Source organism: Poecilia reticulata, linkage group LG11 (assembly GCF_000633615.1).
Source record: "Poecilia reticulata strain Guanapo linkage group LG11, Guppy_female_1.0+MT, whole genome shotgun sequence".
In the NCBI taxonomy this organism is placed as follows: domain Eukaryota; kingdom Metazoa; phylum Chordata; class Actinopteri; order Cyprinodontiformes; family Poeciliidae; genus Poecilia; species Poecilia reticulata.
This window is the reverse complement of record NC_024341.1, coordinates 24,338,179-24,353,150: the sequence shown is the minus strand read 5'-3', so window position 1 is coordinate 24,353,150 and position 14,972 is coordinate 24,338,179. Positions and strand designations below refer to the sequence as shown.

The window sequence follows — 14,972 nt, the reverse complement described above, 5'->3', positions numbered from 1 at the left end:
AAACACTATTGCGCAGATGAAAGAAACCAAAATATGTCCGTCATCTAAAAGCCCCGCCCCTAAAAGTGCGCGCGCGCGCGCACACACACACACACAAATCCACGCACAGCGTCTCCTGTCAGAGGCTATAATACCAGACAGTAACACTAAATACAGTTTGTTGGCTTTTATTGCGTATGAGCGTATACACCTGATCAATTAAGTTATAACTTAATTGCTTAATATATAATTTTTCAGTTGATTGGTTTCAGTCATGATTTGTTTTCTTTAACGAGAAATCAAAAGAATTTTGGGGGAAACATGCTATTCTAAAACTACAAACGTAGTTGTTCTGACCGCTAGAGGTCGCAAAGACAACCCCCAAGAACAACCGATCCTTGACTTATTTTTTTGCTAAAACTACTAAGTAGTTCAATTGTGACTAAATAATCAGAATATGTAAAAAAGTAAATAGAGTTTATAATGCAAATACCGTTTAAAGCATTTACCCCAAACACTGACAGTTAACTGACCATAACTTGAAATATTATGTAACCCAAGCATAATTATGGATGGTAATCCAATGGGTTAAGTGTTAGCTATAGTTAAATGATTAATTAATTTGACTATTTACCAAAAATATTTAGTTTTACCCCCAACCCTGCTTGGGTAAGACAGAATGGCCAAGGCAAGGATGGACTTTTTAACAATTGCCAAAAATCTGTAGCTATGATTGACTAATTCATTTAGTTCCAAAATAATAAAGTTATCAAGATGCTTTTTTTTCCAGAGCCTGCACTTCCAGGAACAGAGATGTCAGGGGGAAATGATCAACCAATAAGAGCCAGTCTTGGATTAAAGCGAGAGGTACTCCACTCCAACGACAAAAAAATATTTAATTTTTCTAAACCATGTCATTTAGACTTAATGTAAACATTCTATAACTTCAGACATAACCTCAACATGATGGACATAAAATCATTCCAGTTATAATTACAATCAAGATTTGATCATCAGTAATCAGTATTTTTTTTTTTCAAATGGAGCCATTTGCTATGAAGTTTGCTGAATTTATCAAGCATCAAAATAAGGTTGAAGAAGGACTAGTATTTAAAGAAAACATCTTTTGAGTATGACAATGCCAAGGGTTTGAGAAAAGTCTATGTGAATATTTCAAAGTGACCTGGAGAAAAGCAAAACATATTGTAAAGAAAAGGTTACATTTGGGTAAATTATGTGTTTACAAATCAATCATCAATGTCTTAAACTGTCATCTTAAAATTAAAATGTATGATGTCAGGTAAAAGCACTGCATGGTGATGGCTGAGGTAAACATTGTTTTACACTAAACCCAGGATCTGTAATGTGTCGACGCAGCACAGCCGTTTCCTCCATGACAGCTTTTCCTCTCCTGGCTGCTTCTGTTTGCTTCCCTTTATTGATCTGAATGAAGTTGTTGGTTTGCAGCTCTTGACCCCTCGGCCTTTTGCTCAGCCAAGTAAACTGAACAGGAACCAATTAGTTAAGTCATTACAGGAGCACAAAGACTGATCAAAAACTAAATCAGCGCAGCTAATAAAATAAAAGCCCTTTTCTCTCATGCATCAGGTAATTCCTCCTGCAGCTTAACCCAAGTGTGCTTGAGCTTAAGATCAGAAGAGCTGAAAATCTTCTGGTAAAGAGGATAATTCATGGTTCATCCAGTTATGGGAAGTTGTCCTGCAGCCACAACATCATCACCACCATGTGGACAAGGATACTTCTTTCCAATGCAATTTATTCTGTTCATCATCTTATTTTGATCAAACACACAACTCTGCAAATCACAACATAGCTCATGAAAAAAAAAATCATTCAAACATTTCATTTTTCAACCATTTACTCACACACAATAAGTTCTATGTTGAGAATCAAACAGCACATGATCTCATTCAGGTAATCAGTTTTTAACCTGAGAGTCTTTTTTTTTAATGTCTCTTGTTAATGATTTGTTTTCTATAACTTGCAGCTACTTTGTTTTAGCTTCAACAATAAAGAAGCAAAATAGGAGAATTTTTGTACATTTCTTGGCTGGAAAAATAAAAGACATTGCAGACCGACAGAAGCTACCAAGTTGTTGCAGGTGTGTTTGGTACACATAAATGTGACCCTTGGGGGGGAAAATAACACCTGGGGATTATGGGTATGTAATTATAAAAAAAACAAACTGTCATTCAGTGCACCATTTCAGCACAGTAAAGCAAAAACCTATGATTCTAGAAATCTATTTGCACTAAAAGAACCTATTTGTACATCGTATTGATCCCAGATTTGCTGTTGGGATCCGAATAATTCAAAACATGGTGTCTGGCAATGCACAAAAAAGTAAATCTGCATTGAAAATCACCAACGTTTACATCATAGGACACAAAGCTTGCAGCATTAATAGGTCAGCATCATACACACTGATCAGCTACAATATTACAGCTCTTCACAAAATGGGTAATTATAGGTCAGACATATACCTCAAAGCAAAGTATGTGATCTGGTATTTGAAATCAACAGATGATTTATTCACTCCTAAACTTGGTTGAAGCTCTGAATAAGGAGGAAAGCTACTTTCAGTTTAAGCCATCGCCTCACGCCCAGCACAAAAACCTGTGCTGGGCGTGGAAAATTTTGGAAAATTTGCTTTTTAAAAGCAAATTTTCCAAAGGTGACTTTTTTTTTTATCAAAATAACAAATTAGCATTACAAACCATCGAGCTATAGGTAATCGCTTTTCGAATATAAAAACTTGGGGTTAAACAACTGAATAAAAATATATCAAATTAAAAATAGAAACTTAATAAAATAATGTCACTGCAGAGCACGGTCTAAGAAATGTTTGACTAAATAGTAAATTATATTTAATTTTAAAAGATTTTCTTTTTACTAACATGAAAAGTGATTTTTTTCTTTTTTGTTGCAATGTGATATTTTTTTTATTTTATTTCATTACAGATGTATAGGTTTAGCCAACACAATTTGGCTACATTTATACAACAACCCTGCAAAAAAAATACAAATAAAAAATAAATGCTAAGAGTCAAACCTGCAATAGGTGGTTTGGGACAGCACAACCCAAACATTCCTTTATAATCCCAGAACCAAAGCTAATTGAATTTGCTCAGATTCAGTTTGGTTTAAAAACACCCAGATATTTAGTTTTGATCAATGCTGTACATATACAACTAACCCTCAAGCTTTTAATTCACTGTCTTTATTAATAGCTACCATAATCTTTCATTGATGGCGAACAAATTGACATTTTTGTTTTTAACTGTATTTACTGGATTTTGGAAATTTCCAGAAATTCCACATGGAGAGGTATATTATTTTAAATTTCTTTATTTAACCACATAAGACCCTATAGAGATCCATATCTCAATCTCAAGAGGGATCTGGACAGAAATCCGCAATAATAAACTACTTTAACCTAAAATAAATATATATATTTTTTTCATATTTAAGTGACATGTGCAAACTACATTCTTCTGTGCCTTATTGCCCTTCTGTTTAATACTGGTGCTAAAATCTTTCTTACAGACTGTGCAAATAACAGGCTCCCACACTAAATAATCATATTACTGTGCAAAATAATGCGCATCCCTAACGCCTCACAGATTCACCTTCATTTGTCACTTTGCAGCATTTTTTWWATTTAATTATAAGAAGTCACCACACGAGGGCAGTAGTTTACAGATCTTTTCCCCCCATGATRGTGAACACGAYTCAAAGTCRCTTCTGAAAGACGGTGGAGGAAATTTTCTTTTGCTATAGACAGAAAACAGAAGTGTCTGCTTTTGTCGTCCTTTGGCTGATTTGTCTGGCCATGAAGTTGAAAGAACTCAGTGTTTGTAGGCCGTTTTKAGAAATCCCAAATGTATTGTTTTACTTTTAAAACTTTAGAAATCTCAACAAAAATCCTAGGATGCGAGGAAAGTGTGTGTTTTCTTTATTTCAGTTGTCCTAAAACACTAGAGGAAGCATTAGCAGAATGGGATGGAGTGTCAGGGTTTTCTCCAGTTCATAGGTGGGATACCAGCATTTATGTTGCAAAAGGGATTGCTGCTCTCAGAGTTAGCAGGTAGAGTCGGATTCTTCTTCTCCTCCTTTTCAGAGTCATCAGCTGTTGGTATGATGAGCGGGGTGGGTTTTCTATGATGAAACACAAAGGGACACGTTTTATGTTAACATGCTGGACACCGCTGCAGCATGTAGATACAACCAAGGCTCCGTTCCAGTTGCCTCGGACGTCAGATCCGAGGTGACAACGTTTTAGTTAAACATTGTTTGCAGTACTTCTTACAATCATCATTTACGCTTTTTTTTCCTACAAGCATTTAATTTGAATTCAGTTTAAGTTTGTATGTGAAATGATTTCATCTGTCAAAGACGCCCTTTAAAAATCGATTGGCAGTTCCAACACTGATCTGCTGAACTCCTAATGTAGCCACGTTCTTTAAAAATTCTGACTTTTACAGAACACAATATAAATGAAAAGAAAGTAACATTATCATCTTAATAGCCATTTTGTTATGTCCCCACAAGTGAGGCTGATCTCCTGTGGTCTACCTGTCTCCGCTCTGWGTGATGAGTCTCCTGCAGGTCTCCATCTGGACGTCCAGCCCTCTCTTCATGGAGCACATCTCCATGTACTCGTGCAGGTGTCGGTTCATGTCGCTCTTAGCTGTGGCCAGTTCCAGCTGTGAAGGACCCCAAACATGTTAAAAATCACAGACTGGGTCTATTCACATTAACAGAAGTAGAAGCGCCAAGACGTCTCACCTCTATTTGGTCAATTGTGTCCTGATATTCTTTGTCTCTGGATTTGAACATGGACTCTGTGTCTTTAATCACTTTCTCAATCGACTCGTCCTGCTGGAAAAAAACAAACAAATGTGTCGTGAAGCCTTAGAAAATTATCACAATTGTGATTAACAGGGACAAAATAAATCATTTGACWGAGCTGGGGAGATTTAAAAAAWAAAWAAAWAWTYAAAWTWRKWWTTTWMMAAAAACYKKKKWAARSCMWTKRWTKRWYMMMMCMWKRAWTYYYKWAAAWWWWWAAAAAMCYYMAWYMAWYYTTWAAAWYMAAAMCMAAWAAGKAMSARKTYYKRWKKWMYKSMWKKYMWKKWAWTTWWAATAATAAAATAATAAAAGACACTATGTACACTTGCAGGTTTGAACTGTAGAGACAGAGTGCTTTAAACACTAATCTCTTGACGTTTCCTTTCTGGCGTTTCATTAAGTAGGTCAATGGCTACTTCTGGGGGCTTATCTCAATTAACAGATTACTGGTCACCTACAAAGACATGTCACCGACGTCACCAGACTGAAGATGCACTAAGTTACATGAAGACATCGCGCTGAAAATAGTTTATGGACACAGGACATCTCAGTGAGACRAGGTAAAAATGCCTACAGGAGGAAATCCTATCCCTGAACATGGGGACAAAATATCTGGAATGAGTGATGACAGTAAAAACCAGAAACCATTTTCTAGTCATTAACAAGTTTCACCAAATAAAGTGACTTTATTATTATTTTATTTTTTTTATTTAAAAAGACTGAGGCCTACTTTCAATCCTAAAAATGGTCATAAACAACAGTTTCCCAGACCTTCATGGTTTGACACCTGCCTCTTTAGTGCAGGTGTCAAACTCGAGGTCCGCGGGCCAAATCCAGCCCCCCGTAACTGTGCTTCTCCACAACGGCGATTTAAGGTTGCTCTGTGGCCCTCTAGGRTCTAGAGGGCCATACAAATTGAACTTTGGGGTAGCAGTTGTGTGTTTAAATATTAATCAGTTTTTATTTGCACCCAAGTGTTTTGTATTCATTTGTTTTCTGTATTGAACATTTTCAGAGCTGTGCAGAAGTTTCACACATGTCTAACTTCTGATTTATTTAAGAATACTGTAGTCTAAAAGTTTAAAAGACAAGTACGAAATGTAACGTGTGTGTACCTCTCCCTGTGTTTCAACTCCCAGTGTGTATCCAGAAAAATCTTCCCACAGCAGAAGCGTCTCATCCGTCTCCTCCCAGGCCAGACTGTCGCAGTCATCTTCAAACTCACACTCCCTCCTCCAGTACAGATGCAATCATGTCAGCTACATGGTGATTTACTGTTGCYATGTTCAGAGAAACGATACCTACAGGTGATTCAGCATCTTCTGCATCTGCTCGTTTATCAGACTGGCCGACGTGCTGCTGGACTCCTCGTCTCTGGCCCCTCCCCCCTCGCTCTCTGACACGCTCAGTTCGTCTCCGTCGCCGCTCTTCTGTGACTGCCCACTCGGCTTCCTGGTGCGGCGGCCAGAAGCGGATGGAGGAGTGGGTACCTGATGGGTGGAGGCGTGTAGATTTAGCTCAGAGGTAAAGGTTTTTTATCGGAGAACGGTTGCTGCAGACGTACCTGGAAGATGGGGATGACGTCCTCGCAGTTCCTCTGCTGGGCGACGTCACACAGGCGAGCCGTGATRTCGATGCGCCGGCAGATGTCCATGTCCACCTTCATGGCCTTTTCTTGAATTTTGCTCTCCAGATCAGACAGGTCCTTAAGAAAATGGGTCAAAACAAAATTCTGTTGACACAGCCAAGTAGTGCCGCAGWAGGGAAGAAAATGAATGAATTGCTAAGAAAATCTTGATAAACTTATGCGTCTTCCCATTTCCTCCCCCCCACCAACTTTAAATTCTCTCGTAGTTTATTCCAGTGTGTGTATTCTTATAAAAAATATTTTAGACTTACATTACTAACAAGTCCTTTGAAAAGAACAAGCTCTGCCTTGAGCTGCTTCACCCGGAGAGCCAGCTCATCCTGGCACACCTCACTCTCCTGCAGATCCTAAAAAAAACAACCATGTAAGCAGTTCTGCAGATAGATGGATGGATGAATGGGACATGAAGCATTTTAAATGTTTGATTATATGCAAGACTACAAAAGAGCTTTAATGATGCAGGCTAATTACCCTGCGTCATTCTTAAGGTCCTCACATTCAAACCAATTATCACTTCTGTTTATTAAGGCTGTTCAGTGTGAATTAACGATTTTCCAAATTATTTGGGGCAGTTAAGGAAAAGCTGGGACAACTCGCATAGTGTAACGGAACCCCAGTGGGCCTTGTCAGAATAGAGTAAAGCTATCATTCCCAAGACATTTTTTTTTAAACCATACCGAGTTGAAAACAAAAACATAATAGGATCCTGGTGCTATGAAAAGGTACACATTTTGTTTGTTAGTTTTGTTTTGTTACACTTTGTCTCAGATTAGTCATCAATTTTTAATATCAGACAACGATAACCAGAGCAAACACAAAAAGCAGGTTTTGAAATCATGCTGCAGCTGTGACTACAATCCAGCATCTAGCCATCATCAGTGTGTGAACGGAAATGGCTGATTTCATGCACGTTTCCTAATAAAGCGCTATACAAGTCTGATGTTTTCATAAAAGAAAAAAGTATTTATCCAAATCAACTGAGTTACAGGTACCGTAACTGATACCTGAACATAATGACTATAATCAAACTGTAATGATTGCATACCTCCTCAAGTTCAGCCACCCTCTCCTGCAGATCCATCCTGGCTGCGTACTCTTCCTCCCATCTGTCAACACAAAGTCACAATTCTCAACAGGAAATGATGGCGATAAACCAGCTCTTTGTGATATTAAGACTTTGACACATTTTCAAGACAGGAAACCATTTATTMACAGGAACACATTGGCCACTCAATATGAAATTTAAAACACACACAAATTGAATACTCATTACTTTTAACTGGAATATTCAGCCTTTTGTTGCATGGTTTCAGCTACAGAATGCTTCCTGAATTCAATCTAATTTTCAGCTGAGACACCTGAAGAATTTTCCTCCAAAGCTTTGAGACAAAATCTATTCCTGTTCAGCAAATGTTACATAAGCAGGAAGTATTCAGTGTGGATGCTCCAGCGCTCACAGTCTCCATGGAGAGAAGACAGAAATAAACAGAAACAGGCAGAAGTTACTGTGGGACCACATGCTCAGATGATTTCTGCTGTATTTTCCCTCTGCAGGAAAACAGAAATATCACAGGATAGACATTATGGTGCCACATTAACAGGGTTTCATTTGGACATTTACATGGACTGATCATTTAAAATGTCTGTGYGCAAATAATACTTCCTGTTGATCAAATAAAACAGATTTAGAATCATTCTGTAAGCTACGTAAAAAAATATAAAATTAAATCCATCTGATCTGATGCCATTCCTACATTTCACAGCATTTAGTCTAAGATCATGTCACTACAATAAAACAGTGATCTTTTTCAATATCTTACTRCAATCTCTTTTATAACCATTAGTCATAAACGTTGCACATCTTGACATTTAAATTTAAGGTGAACTTTATTTTCATATGGATTAGGTAAATGCTACAAATGTGCTCTTGATCTCATTTCATCTATAAAAAAGAAAATAACTGAACAATTGATCGACAAAACTTGACAATAAAACAGTTTCAAAAAGCATTTGGCAGTTTCATATAAATCATATGTAAATGGGGGAAAATAAATACACTTGGTTCYGCTTTGGCCCGATTTGATCAGAATCAGCTGCCTTTATAAAAACAAAGCAAGAACAGCTAATAAAAACTTCATTAGACTAATGATATTTTTCTTGTGTAAAATTGATTTTTTTAATTGATGTCCAACAATAAAAGAAAATGTCACTTTATCTCACCAGTGGTGAATATTAGCAACTCAGAGCTCATATTTTTCAGTTCACTGAAATGAAGAGACACACAGATATGGTTGCTGGAAAGCAGCAGGCAGAAGAGGCAAAGAAGGAGCACCGATGCCCTTGTGGCTTATGCTTTAAAGTCTCGACACGTTGCTCTGCGGGGACGTTTCTGATTGATGACCCTACAGACTCACGTTTTATTCCGGAGCAGTGGGATAATTTGTGATGACGTCAAACTGCTGCCTAATGTCTGACCTGGCTGACGTCCACAGCTGCAGAGGAGCTGAGAAGTTTTAAGAATGAAATCTGAGATCTGCTGCAGTTCACTAATGAGGTTAGCAATCCGCTTCATTCCATTGCACGGACCTGGATTGAATTAAAATGGGTTTTACTGAAATATACTGGTCTGGTAAATTTGGACTGGCTTGAGCTGTAAAATGAACCAAATCAAAACTCTTAATTTCTTTAGTAAACTGCCTGAGATCAGTTTTGCTGCGCATTCGTATTAGAATTGAATTAAACAGAACTGAAATAAACTGTTAACTGAACATATCTGATATGAAGCTGACTGAATCGCATTTAGTTGAACTTTACAGCATACAACTAGATTTGGGTTGCTTTACTGTGTACAAAGCCTTGATGTGATTTTTGAGCATTGGCGTTATATGGATACACAGAGTTGTTTTAAAAAGTAAATTCAATATGTTGTAAGTGGATAATCACATAACTAAATCAATTACTGCTGTAAGTCTGACAAAGATCAGAGGAAAAGGCAAGTTCACTTATTTGGTTTCCTATTAAAAGTCAAAGCAMATATTTAGCTTAATGTTTTTGAAGGTTTTCTGTAGGGGACAACAACCCTGGCACTGAGTTTGCACAGACGATAAGCAAGGATGTGAAGCTACAGTTCTGTAGGCTTAATGCTGCAAACTGGAGCTTAATGCTGCACTTTTTCATGGTYTGGTTTTCCTTGAATGTTTTTCATCCACATTTATTCCCCGTCAATCAAAAAAGGTTGAAGAATAACATTTTGTAGGAATTCTCAAATTTTTTTTTAACTTCTTATGGGTCATTCATATGCATTTTAAACAAAGGAATATCAGTCAACTCACTACAACCTATAACATACCTTTCAAAATTATAATGGCAATTCAGTTTGGAATAATGTCAAGTCACATTTATAAAGCTTTTGGTTCCGATGTCAAAAAATTAGCWACAGAACAAAACATCACAATGATTTCTGGCAAAGAACAGATTCAGAGGCTCCAAGACCACTGATCTAAAAATCAATAGAGCTATAAACAAACAGAAATCCTCTCTGCTTTCATTGCTTGGTTTTCTACTTCAGCAAAATGATGCATGAGTCACTGTAACCCCTTAGAGCATCAATTACTGAAGGCAACGCTGACATCATCGCTGTCTCCATTAGTACAAACGGCACTTAAAGCAGTAGAAAAAAAACAGTAACAGTAACGGCAACCTTTACTGTTTTTACCCATGTATTAAACGAAGGAGGAGCCGACAAGGACARCAGGAAGTAATGTAAAAGATGGAAAGAAAGAGCCACGGAGCTATTCTGGGAAAAGATGAAGAGCACAGCAAAGCTGGGGATGGAGAAACGTTGACAGATGAACACACAGAGGAAGGAGGCAGAAAGGAAAACACAGAAAAGACATGGAGAAAAGACAGAGRRGGAGATGGAAGACTGGTTACATCACTGGTGGTGGACACAGTCTGCTGCTGCAATGCAGGTAGCAAAACAGGAGTCAGCAGAGAGGAAGAGGAGGAGGATAGAAATGGAGGAAATGAAGGACATCATCCAATCATCTTATAATAAACTTATTTGGTTGTTTTARSYKRWWYTTTWWTWWTWAARRAAAAAAATGAAGTGAGAAATTAAATATGGAAATAAAAATATTTTTAAACTGAAGTTTAAAGTATTTGTCCCTTATYATGRGACAAATGCGTCTCCAAACAGAGTAGAAAAAGTCTGCCTGAAATAAAGAGTTGCTTACCAAGTMTGACTCATGTCGACCCCTCAGGTCATTAGAGACCTGCTCACTCAGTGTTCCCACAGCCAGAACTGAAAGAGGCACCATTTAGTTTTATGGAACCAACTCCCTAAAAACCTGAAGTGTGAAGAAACTGTTGACTCCTTCAAACCAGGACTGCAAACATTTTTGTTTATCACAGAGTTTTAATGAAAGAATACGACTAATGAGCTGTTTGCAGTATCGATATTTTAACATATTCTTCCAATATATACTTGTATGTTCACGCTTTGTCRTTTTCTTTTCCCCCCCATTTCATTTGATGTCTTGTAAAAATACTTTGGGTTGTCTGGTGTATAAATTATGCTATGCAAGTACACCTGCCTTGCATTCTCCAAGTTGTTACTAACTTTAATGTACTTATTGTAACATTATTTCTCTAACCAACAGGATCTATAACAATCCCAGTTCACTGACCTCTGACAGCCAGAAAGCTTCATAGACTTAAATTACAAAGGGAACTACTATGATATGGGACAAATACTTCACATCACATCTGCYGACATGTCAATCGATAAAAGCTTTTGTGAAAATACACACTTGGGCTAGGAGCTACTTTGCTTTCATTTACTCAGTCAAATCTGTCTTTATATTGCTGTTGTAGCTAATATTTAGCTACAACGGCAGCTACATCCCTCTCTTGAAGTTAAACATCAATGACAACAAAGTCTGAAATCACAAAAGAATTAAGATTTTCAGGGAAATCTCCCACAGAATGCCTTATAAAATMATTTACAATGAGAAGGATGTTGCTTTCACTTTCAACTTTTACACAAATGATCAACAATATTWGACATGCAATCAAATATAGGGWATAAAATACCCTATTGTTTAACATTACATTATCTATGCAATGTTAAATATTTGTGATGAAAATTAGGGACCTCCTTTTTTTAATGAATCCAATAAAAGTTTAATAGCATGTTAGTTCAGTCTTGTTGCAGTGTGAGGAGAACACGGCCTGAATTATGAACGGGTCAATTTAGTAAARGTTAACAGTCAAAAGACCTGTAGCTGAGAAAGTTCCCATTGTGGARCAATAATTGTGGTTTGTAAACAGTTTCAACCAGTTTAGCCGTCTGTACGTTTTTATTTATATGTCAGTTATTTAGGGCAAATGAGAAAAATCTACACTGGAAAAGCAAAMTTAACTTTARTTTAATTAAACTATCAAAACTGCAGTAATTTATCATTCACATAAGAATTTTCCATCATTTATGTTTTGAATTTTAATAGTTTAAATACACTTATATTTATGTCAAGCAAAAAAGCGAAACTGTGAAAGTCCAATTCTATATTTAGGTCATGTTGCTAATTTCTCCTTTGACTAAGAAACAAAACAGTAATTGGTGTAGGATTATGACATAAAATGTTAATGAGGCACCAAGCATGGAGCACAAAAAAACCCAAATCTAAATTAAAGTGCATCTTTCAGGCTTTGGAGGGAAAAATCTAGTTATTTGATGGTTATTAGTGTTTTTCTATATGACTTGCATCACATGACAGAAAATTATAAAATTAGAGATGACAGATTTTTTTTTTTTTTTTTTGAAAGGACCCATAAAACTTTTCAATCCAAGAGAAACATTTTCCCTGCCCACCACAGCTAAACCATCCCATAACTGGAAATGATGTCGTCAGGGTTAAGAAGCTCAGTTTTCTAAAATCTTTGACTTTAGCATTAATTGGTGCTGTAAAAGCTGAATACAAACTTGACACAAAACATTCTCAACCACAAGATTTATGATAAACCTCAACTTTTTATAAGCTGTATTTAAACAGATCATATGTGCCACAGATGWTGAATGAATTTGAGCAAATATCYATTTGAAAATYAAATGTAAAATGTACTTAAAGCGTTGTCAACAAAAAGCCCACCGAAATTACATTTTTAAACTAAAACTTTGTTTATTAAGTTTTGATTTATTCAAAGAACTTAGTTTAAACACATTACTTTAAGACAGAAATTCACTCCAGTTCAACAACAAGGTTTTAGTCCCTACCTCCTCTTGTACTCGTCCCGTTCCCTCTTCACCTTGGCCAGCACGTTGTACAGAGCTCTGATCTCAGGTGTGATGGTGTCGATCTGGACCCCGATGCCGTCAGGGTGCGTCCAGGAGACCCCGGGCCCCGTGACGCACGACTCCCTGCCGATGCCGAAGCGGCGGGTGTGGTTGAAGGACCAGATGGTTCCGGGGAGGAAGCGCGGCGGTGGAGGCAGGCCGTTGCTGGCGGCGTGCTTTTCGTTGATGTTGCTCAAGGTTTTGGTCGCGTCGTTCGGACTCAGAGCGGCACCGAGGGGGAAACCCAGTGAGGTGAGGTTGGAGTTTGAATCTGTGTTCAGGTGGTTTGAAAGGAGCGGAGGGGGGTTCAGGGTGGGAGAGAGGAGGCCGCCTGGCAGGTAGGCCGAATTACTGACATTATGGAGCGGGATGTAGTTCGGTCTGGATGGAATTGGTCCGATAAATCCAGTCTGGACCCCCGTGTCTTTGGTCAGGGGCTTATGAAGCCCCTCTCCGCCGCTGCTGTTCTCCACGGCCTGCTGCAGCTGCTTCTCCAACACTTTATTCCTGCGCTCCAGTTCGTGCACTTTGGCCAAAAAACAGCGRAATCGCAGGTTCAGGGTCTTTAGCACGCTGATATTGGAGCCCAGGTCGTTGCGCAGCGCCGTGGCCGCAGGGGGCGCCCGGTGMAGGTAGGCCAGACCCGACGACGGCGGCAGGACACCCAGGTCCAACCCYGACAAGCCATCCGGCCCGAATCCACCGCYGTCCCCCAGGATGTAGCCTGGCTCCGGGATGGCTGCATCCGCCTGGCCCATCATGTAGTGATGCTGCTGCGGAGCCAGGAAGCCGCTCTCCCCCAGGACAGGATTCATTCTTGAGTAGGAAAATCTGAAATGCTCAAAATCCGGCATGAACCCAGACTTCTGCGGATTCAACAAGCCAGGTAATTGATTAAAAACCCTTGATCCGAACCAGAATCAGAACCTGGAGGCCCCTTTATTCTCTATTTTCTTTCCTGACTTGGCAAGATTTCATTCAGGAAGTGGAGCTGTGAAGTGAATCAGTWATRCGTATTAGAAGGATGACGTGACCTCATATGGCAGACAAAACGACATTACAGAATACCAGTAAACACACAAATATGCTGACGCATTTMTTTTAGAAGATATGTGCAGGCGCTTCCAATACCAGGCGTCCATCTGCATCCTGCAGTCAAATTCACTTTACTTTCAYGCATTGGAGGGACAAACGCAGCAGCGATGCGCACAAGCAAAGTGAACATTTACGCCTTTCAATAAAGCTAAACGAAGCATTTTCCGATCTCTAATAAAGATTCATCCTTACATACCTGGAAGGAGCAAACGGCTATTTCAGACTCCAGTTAAGKRGGTGAAATCAGTCCAGAGCGGCTGTGCAGCGAAGCCCAGTCAGGAACAAACATCAGTGCATGACTGCGGCGGTACTTTACCGTAATAACGGTAAAAGAAGGTCACTGAGCAGCTGAAGCTACCGTAAATCACATATTGAAGTTATTTGTGTGCGTTTTGCTTCTATGAACTACTGACTTTTAAAATACATATTTTACTGGTAAAACTTGATGCAACTCCGGTTGACATTTGCAACAAGCTGAACCAAGCAAAGATGCATTTTCCCATTCTGACTTTTAATGTCTCTTAAGCTCAGCCACACMRATATTCCTTGTATGCTTCTTAAAATACCAAAGAGGAACYAGCCGATTCATTGCACTTGAAACGAAGGAACACATCTAGTGGAACGCAGGAATCTACAACTGAAGTTTAAAAGCATCGATTTTGTGAAATAAAGTTATTGGGGGGGGRAAAAAGCATTTCAAGAGATCACATGTAWAATCTAAATTTTGCAGAAATTGAATATTCTTTTAAATTGCCAACTGAAATTTCAATGTAAAATTCACTACATTAGGTTTGTACACTAGATGGTTCCAGATTGGATCAAAAGGTATGTTTAGTTTTGTTCAAGTATGCAGTGATGTTGGTTACACCAATAAATAAGTAGATTTAGATAAAGCCAGAGATAGTCKGAGTCATTTTGGATATTTCAAATAAGTCACTATGCATATTGAAATAAACTTAAGGACAAAGATAGGAACATTTAAAATTGCACAATAAATTTCATGTTTTCATTGAAATTTAAATGAAAACATGTAAAAGGTGGAGT

At 38.3% G+C, this 14,972-nt stretch overlaps 1 protein-coding gene across 2 annotated transcripts; it reads right to left on the bottom strand.

Moving 5' to 3' along the window:
• Positions 1–1,739: 1,739 nt before the first annotated feature.
• On the bottom strand, positions 1,740–14,908 carry LOC103472840 (intermediate filament family orphan 1-like). Of its 2 annotated transcripts, none has more exons than XM_008422679.2 (10): positions 14,125–14,908; positions 12,774–13,824; positions 7,545–7,605; positions 6,751–6,846; positions 6,416–6,556; positions 6,157–6,341; positions 5,967–6,084; positions 4,789–4,881; positions 4,576–4,706; positions 1,740–4,158 (listed from the first exon to the last, which is right to left on the bottom strand). In XM_008422679.2, exons 2-10 carry the CDS (start codon positions 13,685–13,687, stop codon positions 4,011–4,013), a joined length of 1,887 nt encoding a protein of 628 aa, XP_008420901.1. In that variant the 5' UTR covers positions 13,688–13,824; positions 14,125–14,908; the 3' UTR covers positions 1,740–4,010. The 2 variants fall into 2 exon arrangements, with proteins under 2 accessions (XP_008420901.1, XP_008420902.1); XM_008422680.2 differs by having other exon boundaries at positions 4,789–4,878.
• Positions 14,909–14,972: the final 64 nt, after the last annotated feature.